Raw genomic sequence first — 20,095 nt, 5'->3', positions numbered from 1 at the left:
TAGGCTCAGCGGGATCAACTCTTACCTGGCTGAAAACTCACTTTTCCACAGCATATGCAGGTACTGATCGTGAGTGCATCCAGCTGAGAACAAGTGACAGATAAGCACAGTCAGACTGGACTAAAGACTGTGAAACTGCATCTGGAGTGAGTCTTATCCCAAGCAAATAGATGAAGAGAGAACACTCAGCACTTGCATATGCAAAAGTTAAATAAATTAGGTGTGAAACATAAGATTTGTGTACTTGGAATCATCAGGGACTCAAGTTTGAATATACCTTATGTCACCCTCTGGCAAACTCTCTAGAATACACTATAAAGACAGCAATTACACCACACATTTATTCATCCATTTTGTAAGGCTGCAGAAGTAGCAAAGCTGACAAGCCAAAAGCAGATAAGCACTACATAAACTATATTATAAGCTCTGAAGTGCATTATCCCCAATATACAGATGTAAAATATTTTGCCCACTAATCACAGAATATGCTGAGTTGGAAGGGACACACAAGGATCATCAAGTCCAACCCTTAGCCCTGCACAGGACTATCCCCAAGAATCACACCATGTGCCTGAGAGTATTGTCCAAATGCTTCTTGAACTCTGTCAGCCTTGGTGCTGTGATCACTTCCCTAGGGAACCTGTTCCACCACCCAACCACCCTCTGGGTGAAGAACCTTTTTCTAATATCCAACCTAAACCTCCCCTGACACAACTTCAGGCCATTCCCTCAGACCCTGTCACTGGTCACCACAGAGAAGAGATCAGTGTCTGCCCCTCCTCTTCCCCTCACAAGGAAGTTGTAGACTGCAATGAGGTCTCCCTTCCGTCTCCTCTTCTCCAGAATGAACAGACCAAGTGACCTCAGCCACTCCTCACATGGCTTCCCCTCAAGGCCCTTCACCATCTTTGTTGCCCTCCTTTGGACACTCTCTAACAGCTTAATGTCTTTCTTACATTGTGGTGCCCAAAACTGCACACAATATTCAAGGTGAGGCTGCCCCAGTGCAGAGCAGAGTGGGACAATCCCCTCCCTCGACCGGCTGTTGATGCTTTGCCTGATGCCTCCCAGGACATGGTTGGCCCTCCTGGTTCATATTCAACTTGCCATTAACCAGGACACCAGGTCCCTTTCTGTGGCACTGCTTTCCAGCATCTCATTTCCCAGCCTGTATCTACATCCAGGGTTGCCCCATCCAAGGTGCAGAATCTAGCACTTTCTCATTGTTGAACTTCATATGGTTGGTGTTTGCCCAGGCCTCGAATTTGTTGAGGTCCCTCTGCAGGGCCTCCCCACCTTCAAGGGAGTCAACAGCTCCTCCCAGTCCTGTGTTAGCTTCAGACTTCCTTAGTATCCCTTCCAGTCCTGCATCCAAGTAATTTATGAAGATGTTGAAGAGCACAGGCCCTAAGATGGAGCCCTGTGGAACCCCACTAGTGACAGGTCACCAGTCTGATGTCACCCCATTCACTATTAACCTCTGGGTTCGACCCATGGGCCAATTGCTCACCCACTACATGATGTGTTTATCCAGCTGTGTGCTGGATATTTTATCCAGAAGGGTACTGTGAGAGACAGTCCCAAAAGCTTCACTAAAATCCAAAAAGATTATATCAACTGTCTTCCCTTTATCAACTAGGTAGGTAGGCAAAGCAAGCAGGAAACAGTGGGTAAATTAAGTCCCAGTTAGCTTGATAGAAATGGGCATGTCTAGCTAATACTTCTATTCTATTCTGCTAAGATGAGAAAGTTGGTGGTTTTTCTGGGCACTGCAACTTCATGACAAACTAGCACCCTTACAAAACTGTGCTAAGGGTTCACATGAGAAATCATAGGAGAATGTGACTTACCAATCCACCAAACAAGAAGGTCAGAGGGGAATACAAACCCAAGTGAGCTTTGCAGATGTCTCGCTCTTCGCTACAGTATGGACAATGCTCATTCCCAGAGGCATGCTTATCCAAAGGACATCTCTTACTGTGTACTTGTGTACTGTGTACGGTGCCCCAGCACTGATGAAGAGCTTTGCTCTTTGCCTAGAGAGCTGTTCCTTTGGATGGGCTGTGCACCCCAAATCCACACCTTTAATTCCCAAAACCTGACTGCACCTAGTACAAACACTACCTCAAACCTTCCTGCTGCTGCCCCACTCAGAAGCAGAGCAAGGTTTGCTGGAGCCCAGTGCCAGTGGGGGACTTCCAAATAACCTCTGAAGAACAATGACACCACCAGAATAGTCTCTACATGAAAGAGATGAAGATAATTATTAAAATCTTACTAACAAAAAGTTTAGAATGTCTTTTCAGCACCACATCATTTTGTTAATGTATCAGATCATGAAAGCCAACAACCCACCTAAGCAGAACAGCAATCTTCAATCCAAAGCATAAGATCACTGAATACAATGGCAGAGTAAGATGGGAACAGAGATTTCCCTCTCCAACTCCTGTTAAGGAAGGTGAGACAAGGAAACAAAGAAGAGGAGGAGGTAGAATTTGGGATAAAGAAATGTAGGTAGAAAAAGATATCACGGAGTACTACAAGATGCTTTAAACTAAAGCAAAATTTAACAAAAGTAGCACGGTGGTGATTTTATTCTCTAGTTACACCCACATCAGAAACACACTACCGAATACTACTCTGCTACTGTAGCAAGTTGAAAGGATGTGGAGAAAGCAGACATCTGAAGCTAAAGATGACAGAAATACAGAAGCACCACTTTGAAGTGATCCATCACTAGATTTTGTCCTGAAGAGAGATTGAGAAGCACGCAGTCAGGGTGTACTGATAGTGGCTGCATCAGCACCTAAAACCAACAACCAGTCAAACGCATAGTGCGTTCCAAATGAACATGGAACTGAAAATCATTTCTTTGAGTCAAGTGCATTGCATGGAAGTACTACAAACAGGATGCGCTGAAACTGGCACAAGTGTCTTAAACACTTAAAAATAAAATAAAAAAAGGAATATTTAAAATCGGTTACCATCTTTTCAGTGTTTTTGGCCCTGCAGCATCTGGGAACCACACTCACAGGTCAGAGTTCTGTGGCACAGGGAGGTGTACAAACATGGAGCAGAAACATGGTCCCTTTCTCTAATTATCCTGCAAGCTAGAAGCCCAGCAAGAGACTGCAGAAAGATGCAGGTAGAGTGCAAGGCAACAGGTAGACTCTGCTCAGGCCAGCAGGCAGAGATCTTGGCATATCACAGTGCCCACCACATAAATCTCTGGCCACTGGCACCCTAGACTTCCTTCCCACCTTACTGACCACTCTGACTGACATGGCAACAAGCATATTTTCAACCTTTCACACAGCTCAGGGACAACAGTAGATTTCTGGGGAAATAAGGTAAGTATATTAGACAGCAGTGGCAGAGGTTGACAGCATGCATAAGGTCCAAAGGGGTGAGAACATCTCTTCCTTCCTAGGCTAAGTCCAGAGCACATTGAACAAACTCATTCTCATCAAAAGTTGTGTCTCTGTTCATTTCACCTGCCAGGGCCATGCTGCACACAGTGCCTCTATTGCCCAGCACCATACAGGAATGAAGCCTGGAAACACTGCACAATAATTGCCCAAGAGCAAAATGAAAACCCTGCATAGGGAGTGGGTTTTGGGTGGGTAGGTTTGACAGTGGTGCTAGTAGTGGTGGTTTTTTGTTTTGGGGTTTTTTTGTTGTTGTTGTTCTTTGGGTTTTTTTGAAAAACCTCCTCCTTAGGCCAAAAAGACTTCATTTTTCTGACCCCATCACAGGCCAAATATTGCAAACAAATACCCTGCTCAGCTGCTGAGTACAGTGTGCCTGCCAACTGATGGCTGGCAGCTGGGCAGATAGGTATTTTACCACTGCAGGGCCTTTTCTTGCTGTATTTGCATGTTCTCATCAATCCTCACTCCTCCTCATCCAGCAGGCTCTCAATTTTAAAAGTTGCCCACACTTGATCCTCACCATGCCCCTCCTCCTCCCCAAGAAGGAAGAGCTTAAGTTACAACAAGCTTCATCTCAGGAGGTAAACATGAGGAAGCAGAACAGAGACAAGCATGCTGGTACTGCCCTCTTGTCAGGGTATACCGGGGAGAGTAGGTGAAGCCTTCAGGAAAGCTGCCTCACTGCTCCCAAAAGGAGAAGTGGTTGAAGAATGCAGCGAGGGATGTGCCTGCTTGGAAATCCCAAGTCCTGCAGAATCAATCTGCAGGGCCAGAAGCTAAAGTCCCTTGGCTTTGCCTGCGAAGCTAGTAATTTGGTGGGTGGAGGACGAGAACAGGCACTGCCCATAGGACAAGAGGGTAGCCTGACAGCAAGGAGACATCAACCCTGCTGCGACATAGCGATTTTCTAACCATGTATAAACCAAACGTGAAGTCCTACTACATCACACCTTCACTGCCACCAGCTGCCCTGCAAGATCCACCCAAAACCACGGTCTTCTACTACAGCTTCCAAAGAGAAGGCTCCTTTTTGACAATAGATCACCACCATAAGTGCTAGGCACACCGGCTCACATCTATGGAGCTCCTAGACTTCTCCCTGCTGTGGGAAGGCCACAGGGCACCAGCTGGGGCTTGGCACAAAAGGCAGTGTGGCAGCTGTGCCAGGCTTGCCCTGTGTCCCCTGCACCCACTCCTGGGCCATCGGCAGTAATTACCTCCCACAGGACTGCAGGTAAAAGTTGTTCCAAGCTCTGCAAACAGAGGATATTATGCTTCAAATGCTTTAGTTACTGTAAGCAGTTCACTAATTACAGTAGTAATGGTTGGATTATGGCCAGTTAACAGCTTTAAAGAAACAACCCATTACAGGAGGGGGAGGAAAATACTCCTTTGAGTTTAGGATGGAAACAGATTTCAGCAGTCCACCCCGTAGGAGGCTCTTAGTAGCTGGCTGGGTCAGACTACTTGCAACAGACTGCAACAGCAAGGAGCAGTGTAATGTGTCACTAAATGATATGCTGGCTCATGAAAATTATCAGTGTTGGAGGAGGTGTGTTTGCAGGAACAGAAGGTCTTCTGTTAATACGCTGGTCCTGTCAGCTCCACCACCTCTCCATGACTGGACTGAAAAGACATGATGCAGGCAGGTGTGTGCATGCTGTTACTGACATAGTATCATGCCTGAGATGCTTTGTTTCAGCATGCAAGGAGTTGTGACTACAGGCATTTTAGAAACTCTTTAGCAGAGACATGCTACCTTTAACCAAACAGCCTCATGCAAACACCCACACTATCAAGAGCCAAGAACACTCACCAAAAAGAGCATAAATTTCCTTTCATTAGCAATTGTTGCCAGCATTGGGAGGATCAGAAGTCTGTACAAGAAACATGCAGGTAGGTTCCCTGCACACCTGCCACACACATCTCCTTGCTCTTTTACGGCATCTGACTACAGAGCAGTCTGCAGAAAATCAAACTGGATCAATGAATCCCTGCAAAAAGCCCTATCCCGATGCAGAAACTGCAACAAGAAGGACTGCCAACTCTGGAAGATTAAGTTTTTTGTGGCCATACCTCTTTGAGGAAGGCAAGACTCCCAGATACACAGTCTCCCCACCCTAAAGGGCACCTTCCACAAAAGAGGAAAGCAATATCCTACTTCACAGAAGAAATCCCCAGTGTGTTGAAACCACAATGATAGGAACAATACTCATTCACAGATGACTACCCTGATGGTACTGCCAGCAATATGTCATGTCCCTGCAGGTCAGGTAGCTCTGCCTAACCAAGGAAAGCCAAACCCTTGCACCACAACCACCCACTTTTACTTCTCTACTCGCCCTAGGAAAAGTAGGTCCCTACACCTCTCACCAGCCCTCACCCACAATAGCCAGCCCTTAGTGGCGTCCCCTGCACAAGCTCTTCAGTGACTCCCCTTGCCCCCTCCTCAGGAGTATCTTGCTCTGCTTGGTCTCCTTGTTTTCTTTTCCTTCAGAGGTCTTCAGCTGAGGACTGGCAGAAACTGAGGTTGGTATCACCAGTTGGAGAGCGAGGATTTCTGCCAGGAGAAAACCAATGGATCTGGGCATCTTGCCCAGAGTGAGTTCAGACTTGGCTCACCACAGCTGGAAGTAGTCTCATCCCTGGCCAGAGTTCCCCAACGGCCCAACTAAACCCTTGGGAAACAGCAAGTTTCCACATGTTGGCAACTCTGAAACAGACTGGTTCCTGTTCGTGAATGTACTCCCCCACTGCTCCCTCCCAGCCTTCTCTGCACGGTGCAGCTGCCTCCAAGTGCCACTGTCAAAAGGTGTCAAGCAGAGCTAGAGGGACGGCAGAAGCTTGAACAAATGTACCCCCACACTCCTTTTGCCACCACACCCTTGCACTCGAGCTACTGCTCTCCCCTACTCCATTGGTGGGAGACCTCCACATCTCCCAAACCAGAGAGGCCATGTAGGAAACTCATCTGGAAGCATAAATATGCTTAAAAACCAGGAACTGATTTTGGCAGCAATCAAAGTTTTCCTCAGGAAATTAAGTGCTTTCCGTTTTGATAAACCCTGGCGTAGGTGTGGTCTAAACAGTTTTAAACAGCCTCTTTTTTTTGACATTGTTTAGTAGTTAAGAAATTAGCTTGCTTTGTTTTCACCCATGGAGTCAAGATTTAGAGCTTTCTTGGGTTTAATACATTTAAGTAGCAGAACTGACTCTTCATCTACTGAAGGGTAGATTTAAATAAAGTGAGGGGGATTACAGATAAGGAAGTACATTGGATAGCAAGAGAAATTCAGCTGCTGTAGTGCCACGGAATCTGGCCAGGAAACAGGGCTCTAGGATGTACACATCACTTTCCATGATGAAGAAAAGAGCACTCAGCTGGGATGCTGAGACCATACATGGTTCTCTCACTCTCTCTCATCTCTCAGAGGCCTTTATGGGCTAGCTCCTGCAGTGAAGATGTAACTTCCATTTACAGCAGCAGTGAAGTCTGAGTGCGTAGCATCATATGTTGCAGTGAGGAGTAGCAAGTGCCCTGGCTGCCTGATCCAAAGGCCACGGAAAGCAGAAGTCCTTCCTCCACTGCCACCTGGCCTTTGTTCGGTATCTCTGTAGGACACAGGAGGTGTCGTCAGTGTTGTAAAAGGAAACACAAGTATTCTGTGTGAAACTTCTCCAGCCACCCAGCACTGTGCTCATGGAAGGAGCAGAGTGAACCAGTTGCACATCCATGCTGTGTTGTGTGACAGAGACACAAGATTTCACAAGGTCCTCTGAAAAATGAGGGCCACGCACAGGACACATGAGCAGAGCCCACCTGCGCTATCCTGAAGGACAGGCAGTAATGCTCAGTCACTGCAAAGTCAAGCAGACTGCCAAAGTAGTAACCAGCTCATCCATCAAGTCATCCCTGCCTTCCCATTGACCACATAAGCCATTTAAGAGGATGTGGAAAAAGCTGCTGCTTAAGAAATCTGCCCTGCAGCCTCACCTACCTATCAACTATGCACACTGGTGTGTTTCTGTAAGATTGCCCACTAGCTCTGGATTGCTGGTGTTCAGAAACCTACTTGAAACCACTCCAATCTGAGTGACAGACAGGTGCTATGGAAGCACACAACACTGGTGTCCACTGTAGCCAGTGTAGCCAAGACATGGTCTTTTCACTTGCCAGCACTTCCCATCTTGGCTCTAATACAATAGGAAGGCCAATTTTGCTGTCATTTCTCACACCACAGTGTTGAACACATTTCCAGTCTACATAATAGAATGTCAAATTGAGAACTCATCTGGATGAGAGACCAAAATCCTCTCTGTTTATGCACACATACGCCAGCCCTGCCAATGGGAGCTGTTTCAGAGCACTGAGGTTTGAGAATGTCTCTGCAGAGCCTCATTTATGTTGTAGTGCTTCAAAGCAGCCATGGATTTGGAAGAAGAGGAGGACAACTGCAGGTAAAGGCATGAGGACAGCAAGCTGCAGTACTGGTACAAGGGCTGGCTTGCAAAGGCCTGACCCAACCCTTACCAATAGGGTACACTCATTGCCAGCTGAGCGGGAAAGACACAACGACAGGAAACCAGCATGGGAAAAAAACAGTTCTGCTTTACTGCCTAATAGGGAGCCAAGAGGTAAAAAACTGGCAGCAGGCCACACCACAAACATCCTATGACCAAGTTCTGCTCTCATGCAGAGGGGGCACAAGAGCAGGGAATGCAGGGAACAAGACCAGGGAAGGCAACGGCAGGAGGGGAACAGGAAGTGAGCTTTTTTTTGTTAATCATATTCATGATTTGCTCACTTAAGCATTTTCATGATTTGCCCAAGAAGACCCCAGTTCTGTCTGAGGGATCTGGGTGACTATTGGGAACCTGTATGTCAGTGTCACATGCCAGGATCAAAATAAAGTGGTAGGTGGCTCTACAGACTTCAATAACACAGACTTCTCTGGCATGACCAGCGCCAGATAGACAGTACTGCTGCTGACAAGTCCATCTCACCACTCTACACCAATTCATCCCAACAGATCCAAGCTCTAGGTAACATGCTTCAGCCCCAAAATCCCAGACTTAGAGCAAATCTTACGCCTCTATAAAGAAAAGGTAAGTGCCTCTCCAGCTGAGGTTATGTTTTTCCTACCCTAGCAGTTGTCAAGCATATTATATGTCTTTTCCCCCCCTTTAGGCACAGTTCACATATGTGAGGGGATGACAGTTGCTACAGAAGATTTGTAGAAGTCATGCTAAGCACATTCCTTATGGTAACCATCATGTTTCCAATAGTCACACATGGAGAGAAATCAGTTGTATATTCTCATACAAAAGTAAACTCTGTTGCACTCTGTCTTCCATCTTCTCAAACATCATTTCTTAGATTGCACAAAATATCTCTAAAAAAATCACAGCAGTACATCCAGCAAGCCCCTGGGGCAGATAGAACAAATTAAAGTGAGACAAGTCCACTGTATGTTGTATTTTTGCAGCTTCCCAACATTTCCCTAGACGGTTCTTCAGCCTCTTTTCTACAGTGACTGCTTTCCACACCTCATTGTAAGAAAGGCACAGCCATTCTCTTCTAGTGTAAGCGCACCCCAGAGAGCAGCTGAGGTCTCAGGCACAACAGTGATAATCCACAGGCAGCTGGAAAATATTCTCAGTCCTTCCCCAGCAGAGCCATGCAAGTTTTCACCATCTCAGTCACTGCTGCTTGTGCCAATCTTAAGAACTTCAGGTCAATGTTTTCAGTGGATTCCAGTGAGGCAGCACAGAAAAGCACACAGACTCACAGCCTGGCTGGGGAGGCCAACTGAACCCTGCTCCTCCTCCAGTTAAAAACACATGAGAACTGCACCTCTCAAACAGCGCACACAAGAGCAAAGTGCCTACACCAGGAGCATCTGGGACCTCAGGGCTGGCAAGAGCAGTTATCGTTCACTGGTTCACCACTGTAACACACATGGCTCTAAAACTGTGACTCTAGTGTTCACGAACACGTCTACTGAACAGGTTTACCAGCCCACATTCTCAGTTACATCCAGTTAAACTTGAACTATAAAGCACCTGGTTCCTTCTGAGGGGACAAGTTCTCACCAGACAGACAAGAAAACTGGTTTCCAAACAGCTTCTACTTAAAGTGGCACACAGATGCCCTAAGCCATGAGTACTGCAAGCAGCAAGCGGTCAAGGCAGAAAACAATGTTATCCTCTCTAGCCTTTGCACTTATGCACAGGAAAAATGTCATTACTAAATCACATGCACAAGAATTTAAACTGATTGCCTGAAGCAGTCAGCAAGAAATTCCCCAGACAGACACACTTTACATCACTGGGCTGATAGCTGGATGCTTTTGAGGTGTTTCACCCTTCCCTAGAGGATTAGAAGGAAAAGTTCAATACAGTTTGGTGAGTATCATATGCTCACAAGTTGATCCTTGGGATTTGTTATAGAGTCTCCCTCAAAGAACATGGTCTCCTCTAACCCATGCCTACTTTCTCCTTAGTTTCCCCCCTTACACAGCATTCTGAATAGGAGGGAAAAAGAAACTGTGATTATGACTTTTACATTTTCTCAGAGATAACAGTCAAACTCATACCACCCGATCTGAGCACGCTACCAGCAGGCTTGGAGGTGGGGTGTTTCCATGAGGGCTCTGTTTAACGGATACTTTCTATCATTAACAACTCCATCTCAAACAGCACAGCAAAATTAAAATCATAACAAGAGCAGTAAGACCTGCTGGATACAGACACAGTAGGGTCACAAGACCTATGGCTTTTTAGGTTACTGTATCTTTACATGCAGAGTGATGAGAAGGGTTCTGGGAGACTGCAGTTTCTAACAGGGAATTTCTGTAAGTTCATGAACCACTGTGCTTAGTAAGCACTTCTTTAGGGCAGAAAAGGTGCTCTCAAAGTTTGTGCTATCACTGTTTCAGCAGCACCACAAATCTGAACAGTGCAGTTCTCTCAGACAGAGATATCATTTATTGCCACATTGCCACAGAGATGTCAAACCTGATGAGGTAGAATAGCACTGGATAAAGGCAAGGACATTTATTTCCATCAATTTTATTTTTGTTTTAAATAAAGAAAAGCGTTACTATCATTCCCTACAGCATTTAAGTTACATATGGCTGTCTTCTACATGCTGCAAATGAACACTGCTTCCTACTCATATTGTCAAGACAGCAGCTGTCAGGTCAAAAAGCAATTTGACATTTAAAGTTTCCCTGCAGGGTCTTCAATTGGAACAGTTGCTTCAGGTCAGATTTTAAAATAAACCTGAATGAGGTGTACCTTGAGCAACCAGCTCATGAAATGAGAGTGGCCAATGGGAGAGTCTGTTGCATGGAGGGCCTGAAGGCTGACCCCTACCAGCCCCCCCGCAACAACACCAGCTTCACCCCAGTGTCATTCCTGACCTCTCTGGGACACTCAGGAGGCAGTGGATGGAAGTTGCTCTTCTCACCATTACTCTTGATTTCACCTGCGAAGATGAGGCAGGCATGCTGAGCACCAAGTGGTTCACCTAGTCCCTCATGCCAAATCCAGCTCCTGAACCAGCCCGTCAGGAAAATATTAACACTGCAGCGGGCCACTTGTCATCAACTGGGAGAAACGTCCTTGTGGGCATAAGTGACAATCTCTTGGCCACTAAACACCCATGTATGTATTTTTTACATGGCAAGCTTGTCTATCTCGACAGCAAGGTGAGTCTGTTGCACTGGCTTTCAGCAAGTTTTGCTTTGTAACACTAGGAAACAGAAGGACCAATCTTGTTATGCCTTGGCTAGTGCTACTTGGAGGCTTGACTCCAGACAGGAGAGAAGGCAGAAGAAACAAAAGGCTATTAAAAGAAACTACGGAGATGAGTTCAACAGTTCAAACTACTGAGATGTAGTTCAAAGGAGAAAGTATTTTAATCCTCAGAAGAGACTCCCTGCTCCTGCACAAAAGATTGTGCAGAGGCTTATATCAGATGAAAATGCACATTGTATTTTTTGCCACTTAGGAATAGCAATGCTGTGACAAGTTCTTTAAAACCTCTTAGAAAGTCTCTTCTGATAGACATGAAAAATAGGCTTCATATGGAAAGCTGCTTTCCTCCCAGAAACTGTCATTTCATTCCTACATCGTAAAACAGTAGCTTCCCAGGAAGAGACAGGTAGGAAGAGGTGTGAGACCATCATTTCTTCTCTGTATCATATTCAAGAGGCCAGGCTTCACCCTTCAAATCCGAAATTCACTCTGCCCTTTGCCTATTTACCTATTTCAAAGCACCATCCCAAAGAGCAAAGGCTGTAATATCTGTCTCAGTGCAGGGAGGGAACCTGCAAACCAGCTCCCGAAAACTCAGCAAACTTGTCCTTATAATGCTCCTGTAGAAGCCGTTACTAAAAATCAGTAGACGCTCCCACTTCTGACATCCATCCTGAGTTCTGCTGAACCCGTGCAGCCAGGAGAAGGGACGCTGGACATAATTCATCTCTGAGCAACATCTCTAGACTGCTTGCTTCCCAAGTTTCAAATAGTCCCAGCAGCACAAAGCCTGGCAGGATAGCACTGTGGCACAGCCATACCCAGCCCACAGGGCCTTACTGAGCCAGGACACAAAGGGGATGGTTGAAAACAGCCAGCAAGACACAGACACTTCTTGCACAGACACTTGCTCACTGCATTACTGACCATGTCACCACTTTAGACATGCTGTCCCTGCTCCCAGAGAGGGCCCGAGCATCAAACTTTCAAGTCTGCCTCACTGGCTGGCTTCAGTGCTATAAATACGACAATAATTCAATAGTAAGTACTTCAATCAGACTTAGGTGAAGGAAAACCTAAAACACTTGAGTCAACCAGAAAAGACTGAGCCTGAAGAGAACCTACACAAATACTTGGGAAGTATGAATCTCTCTTGTTCATCTCCGTAAGCTATTAACTAACATGTACTTCAATGAACATTTATATTTAACTACTGCAATGATTTCATTTCACAGGCAAGAAGGAGTGACAGTTTTACTGCACCACACATCCCAGGCTTATGCTTGGTAGATATTGCTACCTCCATACCTCTGAAGGAAGCAAGCCCCAAGACCCCAACAGGGCTTTTAGTCACATTCAGACCCCCATGAGAGGATCAAGACTGTCTTTGATATCTGCACAGCCTGCCCAGGCTGGGGTCCAGTCATCAATCCCTCTGGGGGGGTCATTAACCTGATGGGCTGCAACTGGGAAGAGCCATCACTCCCAGATCTGATCCTTCCTAACTACAGACACCAGAGGGGTGGGTCCCCATAAAACCATGAGCTTGCACTCACAGCTGAAGGGAACAGCTTCAGTTGTCCATCAGCAGGAACAGAAACAATAAAGTGACTCACCACCAATAACTGACATTTAACCATATAGAGCCCTCCCACTGAGCAAGCTGGAGAGTGACTCCCAGCACATCAAGTTCAACTGGTAGCAGTCTACCATCAAAAGAAGTTGGCTTTGATTATTCTGAAGCAGATGTATTCATTCCTTAAAAATCCCTCTTGGCTTCTCCCCTCTGCACAAGTAACCCAAGTTAACAGAGTAGCTCTCTGTCACCCTCTTGTGATAGGACCAACAGGACTTAAAGTCTCCTGGAAGGAGGTAATATTAAAAGCATATTTACAACATGTACCACAACCTGGGGTTTGAAACTCCTTTTGAATCCAAACGTTCCACTCCTGCTTCTGACAACCAAATCAGTGTCCCACTATACAGAAAATATTTTACCTCACTCTGCACCACGAAAGGCAAAAAAACCCCACAGCATGACAACCATTTCCCTTCACAGCCCATGAGCAAGGCTGCCCATCTCACTCTGGGCCCCACTGGCTGTTTCTAGATGTATTGGCCAGACGTAGGCGTAGGCCTGGAAACAGAGTTCGCAGCCAGATCTTTTGAAAAGGAAGAGACTTCCCTCCTCAAAGGAGTAGAGCTCTAACTTCCGATAAGCCATCCAGGACTCACACCCCAGATCAAGATTACATTCCTCGCTTTTCCTTTGTTGAAACATAAGCTCACACACTATCAACTCTTTCTCCATTAAATGCCCTTGTTTGTATACTTTACTTCTTATGCTCTCTACTCTCACCACTCAAGATCCTGAGTGAGGAAACCAATGACAGAAGGTCTGTAGATATCACCTTCAATTAACTCATCAGGCTCCAGGGGAAAGACTTCTAAGTGGCACCATTTCAGACAGCTCTGAACAGGAGAACCTGAAAACCCATAATCTGGAAGCAGAGGAGTGGGGGAGGAAAAGGGTTAAAGAGGAATAAGCACCTTCTCACTGGTGCGTTATCCTTCCCAGTTGTTCCCAGCTCCTCACAGAAAGCCCTGCACATCAGGCTACACTATATATATTAATATATCATTCATGCATAAAAGGCAATATTGTCCCCTCTCGCATGGAAGGTTTGGGGTTCTCCTGCCTGCTCGCAGCTCGGGAAGCGCAAGGCACGATCCAAAAAGAGCCAAGAGAGAACGAGTGACTGTCTGGGAAGCTCGGCGGGAGCCTGCTGCACCCCGCGGTGCCCCAGCCATGCCAGCACGAGTGCCGTTCCAAATTCTGCTTTATTGTTGTCTGATGGAGTGACTAAAACGGAAATGTTTCGGGGATTAGGATTCCTGAGTGATCTAATACAGGATGCTTTTGGTTTAAAGAAGGAGGGGAAAAAAAAAAATAACTAGCGAGCGGAGCTCCTCCTGAGCTCCCCTCCCCACCGCCACCCTTTCGGTTTAAAAAAAGGGCCGAATGTTACCATTTTTGGACATGAGCTCCGCGCAAGCCCTGCCCTAAACCACACCATTCAAACCAGAAGCCAATTGCCGTCCCGCCGCCGGCCGGCGGGGCCGGGGCGCGGGCGGCGGCGGGCGTGCAAGGGGGATGTGGTGGGGCCCCGCCATCGCCCCCCGGCGTGCCCGCTCCGCCCGGCCGCACCTGCGGGCCAGGTGCCGGTGACAGGGCGGACATCTGTTGCTGTGGGGGCCCTGCCGCCGCACATCCCTCCCTCCCTCCTGGTTCCGCCATCACCTGCCCGCCCGCCCGCCCCCGCGGCCCCGCCACGCCGCGCAGCGCCGCGCCAGCCCCCGGCCGGGCGCGCACCGGCCCCGCTGCGGCGGCAGAGGGGGCGGCGGGGCCGGGTCCCGGCAGCCCGGCGGATGGGCGTGCGAGGGGAGAGGACAGAGGTGCGCCCACCTTCCTCTGCTGCTTCTCCCAGGCTGGGTCGAGGAGCAGGTCCCGGTCCCAGTCCTCCTCTGGCTGCATGTAGTCGTTAGTCTGCTGCGGGTCGTAGTGATCCATGGCTGCGGCGGCGGCGGCTGCTGCTGCTGCTGCCCTGCCCGTCGCGCCCCGTCCCGTCCCGTCCCGCCGGTCCCACGGCTGTGCCCGCTGTGCCCGTCCCGGCCCCGCGGCCGCTCAGCCCGAGCGCGCGGCGGCGGCGCCCGCTCCCACTTCTCCACTCCGGCCGCGCGCAGAGCCGCGGGGGCGCGACACACCGCCCCGCCCCCCGCCCGCCTCCGCGCCGCTCATTGGCCGCGGTCCGAGTGGCCGAGCCCACACCCATCACAGATAGCGCTCTCTTATTGGTTATCTCTAATGTCTGTCACGGTACCAATGAGGTCCGATAGGCGGTTTACGGTAGCCCCGCCCTACCGCCATCCCCGCCGACGCCTCGGCGGCGGGGGCCGAGGGCGCGGTTGGGTGCGCTGGGCTGGGCCTGGGCGGTGCGGTGCGGTGCCGTGCGCTGAAGCTCAGCGCCTCTTTCGGGGCGTTTGTCCCGCGGTGGGATGGGGCGCGGGAGCCTGGGAGCCTGTAACTGAAGCGCCCTCACAGGCGGTACGGCTGAGCGGAGCGAGCCCGGGCGGCATTTTACGGAGAATCACGGTATCACCGAACACGCGGAGTTGGAAGGGACCGGCCGCACCTACAAGGATCATCGAGTCCAACTCCTGGCCCTGCACAGGACCAGGACCAGGAGTCACACCATGTGCCTGAGAGTATTGTTCAAATGCTTCTTGAACTCTGCCAGCCTTGGTGCTGTGACCCTGGGGAGCCTGCCATCCCTGGGAGTGCCCAGCCACCCCCTGGGTGAAGAACCTTTTTGTAATAGCCAAGCTAAACCTCCTCGACACAACTTCAGGTGTGTCAGGTCTTGTCACTGCGAGGATAATTTCGTGTGGCAGGGCTGGAGGCTCATCCTGCCGGCCCCGGAGTGAGGGTGCTCAGTCACAGCCCTGCAGTCAGGCCGCTGCTCCACTCAAAATGTGGCTTCCTTGTGGGGTCCCACAGGTGTGCCTGTACTCAGAATGCAAAAAAAAAAAAAAAGAACATTTCATCCTGTTCCTGACTGGTAACCTCCTGTCAAGGTTGGGATTGCCAGCACTGGCGGCCGAGGCTTCACACTCAAGAGTCAGCAGGTGCAGCCATGGAGCACCCAGCACTGCGCCAAGGCCTCTGAGACACTCCTGCCGCTTTCTGGCCACAAATATCCTGTTTGACAGGAAAACACTAAACTGAAGTGTGCTTGGCTCATCTAACAGCTCCCTAGTAGAGAAACACATCTTAAGGGATGTACTGACACGCAAACACTTGACGCAAACAAGTAGATGGGGAAAAAAGGACAGGAGAATTGTTACTTTCCCCTGGTCTCACTGAGAAGCACAATGACATCTCTCACAAAAGTGAGAGGAAGCCCAAAGAAACACCATTCCACAACACCATCCAGAGCAGAGTAAGCTTGTGTCCCAATTCATCCACATGCAGAGGAAGCGGAGAGTTTGGGCCCTGGAATGTGGAAGAGAGGGATACTGAGAATGGACGAGAAGGATACTGAAAAGCATCAGGTTGAACTGAGCAGAAATGCTCCACATCAAGCAGTATTTAGCCCTGAGCTCCACTTGCAAGAGGGGAATTTTTCTCCTGATTCTCAAGAAACATTGGAGGTGAAATTGGATATATTCGTTCAGTTCTTGGCATAAATAACTGTGCAGACTATAATGGACAGATGCTCTGTATGGTACTCTGTCTTCATGTGTCATATGATCCTCCTTATGTACACTTGCAGACATCAAAACCACAAATATAATTATCAGAATTGCTGTGCACCGTTCAGAGACTTGTATTCACTCTGCGATGCATCACTCAAGATAGAAAGATTATTTAAATTTGTAAATACAGTCATACTCATGATTTTCAAAAGAAATGTAAGATGGCTCCATTTGGAGACCATTTGGGAAACCAGGCTACTGAGGGCATTCCAGCTCAGGGGAGCCAGAGCTGAGTAAGCCAGAACTACCAGGCACTTCGGAAATCCTCCTAGATGTGCTTCATGATGAAGTGCCAGGGAATGCAAAATAGTCATGTTACTCTAGAGAGCTGGTAATGGATTCAAAAGAAACTTCCCCCACCATTCTGCACTGCAGAGAGGTGCAGATGATGATGGCTGTTTCTTGAGGAGCAGGGTGGAAGAATTTACATTGGGAAAATAAGTAAATCATTAAGGTTTGAAGAGAAAGGGCCACTTTTTATATCTTACAACCATTTAGTGAACACCCAATAACAAATTGTGAATCAACAGCTACAGCCTAATCGCATGATAGAGACAATGAACATATATAAAAGTTTTGCATCTTCTAATTTTTATTATTTATCAAGACCCTTTCCACTTGATGAATGTGGAAGAATATGGGAATTGGTAAGATCTGGGGAAACAAAAGGAGGAGGGAAGGAAACACATTCCTTGAGAAAAGTTCTAGGCTTTGTATTTTAAGGCAAGGGGTCCTACTCTACTGTTTCCCCACCCTTATACTTTAAGAGCCCATTACTGAAAGCCACATTTCAGACCTTCCCAAATGTGGTGAGAGGTGTCAGCTGCCATTTAGTGAGTGGGGATTTTCATCATTTTCCAGGAAATGCTGAACATCATGGAGATCCAAGCCCTAAGACATGCAGTGCATTCCTGTGAGGCTGAATCTTCTGGATGCTGCCTCTTTGGTTCCTTGGAGTTGAGTCACAAAGCAACTATCCCCATAGTCATAATGTTGTTTATTCTTACCTATGTAAAATACACCCAGTGATCTCTCTTATGAGGGCTGGTGATACTATAAACAGAAAAGTGTTTTTAGTTGCCAATATCCTGTTCATGTACTTATTCTTGCATGGGGCAGAGGATGAATTAGACAATTTAATGTACACCATCAGTGCAATAAAATATTAAAAAATCAAGAACTACTGTGACGTTTCTAGTGTATTAGAGCCTCTTTCCTAATTGTCCCTGACATTTGTATTTCTAACTTCCTCATCCTCACTTCTCAAAATTCTTGCCTGGATTTCTGGGAAATATCTTAATTTTTCACTCCTAAGCCCATCCCAGCTTTTCACAAACTCCTTAACAAAAGGAAGTGAGTGTTCTTGGCCAGAGCTTTCTGAACTTACGAGCAATAGTGAGGATGGGAAAAAAAGACTTTCTAAACTTGGGATAGTTCCCAAATCCACTTGACCTTTACACTTGCAAAGAATTGTACCGGCACGACGAAGGGGAAGAGATGAGCTTGCAATGGGAGAGGGAAGCACAGCAACAAGGGGAGCTACAGAGGCCAGTGCTGCTGATGGGAGAGGTGTCTGTAACCACAGCAGTTCTCTGGTTTCCCTTCCTTTCGTTGCTGATTTCCTTGGGTGTTATTCAAACCCTGCTAGACCAAGTGGGTCTCCAATATGGTGTTTCTGATCCAATGAAGGGAGGGTGGGCTTTTTGTAGGCCGGGGGACAGAGTCACCGTGGGAACAGTTGGATGTACAGCCTACTTCTCCAGCCTGAAACAGAGCAAAAGAGGAAGGAGCCCAAGGGCACTGGGGTATTTCTGGTTACTGTTTGCTGCTCCTTCTCTTTGTGCTTTACAGGTTGCAAGCTTCTGTGGGGACATACGTTCTTTCTTGCCAAGAACATCCATAAGCTTCTATAATTAGGCCTGGCAGGTGAGCTCAGCCACTGTACAACAGTGAACAAGGCTGTATTGAAGTGGCCCTTGAATTTTGTTTTGGGAAGTCTCACGACTGAGTTTCAGTCCCTATATTCTGCAGGTACACAAAAACTTTTTTGCTCCGGGATTTGGCACTTAAATTTGAACTGCGTGTTGGGCTGTTATGGTAAAGAATTTAGCAAGTTAAATTCTTTTTCATAATTTCTACTTGCCCAAATCCAGGACACATTACCAGTAAGAACTCAGCCCCTATGAAATGCAGACATTAATTTGGTGGAGCTCAGTGGGGTATACCATGCTTCATGGGAACTAGAGAGGGAGGGGCTTGTGCCCAGAAATTAGGTAAAACTTCTGCTTTTAAGAAGTGCCATGGAATAATTGCCATGGTCATCCAGGGATAGCTGGAAGTGAGGCAAAAAAAAAAAGGAACAACCAAGGCGGGAATGCCATACTTGGAGAACAGTAAAAAGCAGCCCATGTGATGTTCCCAAGTACAAAACATCTTCTTTCCTTCAGAGCCTCTTTACCCAATTTGCATTCCTCTTCTACTGTGACCTTACTATCCTAAGTCCTCTTTCCCTTTGCTTCCCTTCCCTGTTACCTCAACTTCCAAAATTGACTCCCCAGTCCTTCACCCTGGACTGTGGTCCACAAGTACTTGAAGAGGATGTTATCTCCTCCTTCTACTGACTGGGGCTCAGCCATGCTTGTTCAGAGCATGAGCTTTCAGGCCAAAGTGACTTACAGAGCTGTCTTCATACATATTTGCTAATATTGTTTGAAGTGTGTAATTTTGTGAAAATGATGATTTTACTTTTCTAGCAGAGCATACACTAGATTGCTCCCTTTGCTTTCACAATGTCACTTGAACAACAGTAGAAAAAGATATTACAGCTCCAGTCCTATGTTCCTGTTATCATATACCTATTGTATCTACTTTCATCGTGCAAGGAGTACTTGACCAACGTTGCTCATCTAGGCCCCTTTGCTCCCTGAAGGGCAAGGTGTTTGCTGCTCAGCAGTGCACAGGAGCATCAAGCAAGCGAAGCAACTTGGGTTGCTGCTGAGCTGTTCTGCAGAGGGACCTAAGGAGTAAAATTATCCAATGGCACTGCAGAGTCATGTTAGATGCCATGAAACACATTGTACAGTGAAATGACCACCTCAGTGGGGTTACCATCTTTTTTCTGTGATATGGGCATAGAGACCATTAGTCACCCATGGCAAGTACTTCTCTTTTTCATGTTTTACCTGCAAGTTGCCCTGTACTGAGGGGCAGGTCTTCATGGGCTTTTTTGCACAGGCCTTTTGGTTTTCTGTGTCAGTCTTTAAATGATGTTCCATTTCATAGAGCAGGTACAATACCTCTGTTTGGCCCAAACAATAAGGAGACTCGAGGACCAGAGAAGCTAAACACAATAGCATTTTCCATGTTCCTACAAGAGACAGGGAATGGATTACAGTGTAGAAGAGAGCACGCTTCAAATTGGAGACCATAAGCACACAAATTCCTGACAACTGGTGTATTCACACGCAGAGCAAAGGCTTGATCCAGACCATGCTCAGTCCCATCCCTACTGGTGGAGGAAGGGGAAGAGGCTGCCCTGAGGCACAGAGGGAGCCATGGTGCAGCAGCTGCTGCAGCAGCTACCCACC

At 47.5% G+C, this 20,095-nt stretch overlaps 1 protein-coding gene across 5 annotated transcripts in view; it reads right to left on the bottom strand.

Moving 5' to 3' along the window:
• ACTN1 (actinin alpha 1) overlaps positions 1-14,845 on the bottom strand; it is an 88,069-nt gene extending 73,224 nt beyond the window's left edge. For 4 of the 5 annotated variants that reach the window (XM_032690803.1, XM_032690800.1, XM_032690802.1 and 1 more), the window contains exon 1: positions 14,659-14,845. In XM_032690803.1, the coding sequence (XP_032546694.1) occupies positions 14,659-14,763 (105 nt within the window). In that variant the 5' untranslated portion in view covers positions 14,764-14,845. The remainder of the gene's footprint in view (positions 1-14,658) is intronic. The other variant, XM_032690801.1, reaches the window with a different exon arrangement.
• Positions 14,846-20,095: the final 5,250 nt, after the last annotated feature.

This window comes from Chiroxiphia lanceolata, chromosome 6, assembly GCF_009829145.1.
Source record: "Chiroxiphia lanceolata isolate bChiLan1 chromosome 6, bChiLan1.pri, whole genome shotgun sequence".
In the NCBI taxonomy this organism is placed as follows: Eukaryota; Metazoa; Chordata; class Aves; order Passeriformes; family Pipridae; genus Chiroxiphia; species Chiroxiphia lanceolata.
The sequence above is the reverse complement of the archived record's forward strand: the minus strand, read 5'-3'. Positions and strand labels throughout refer to the sequence as shown.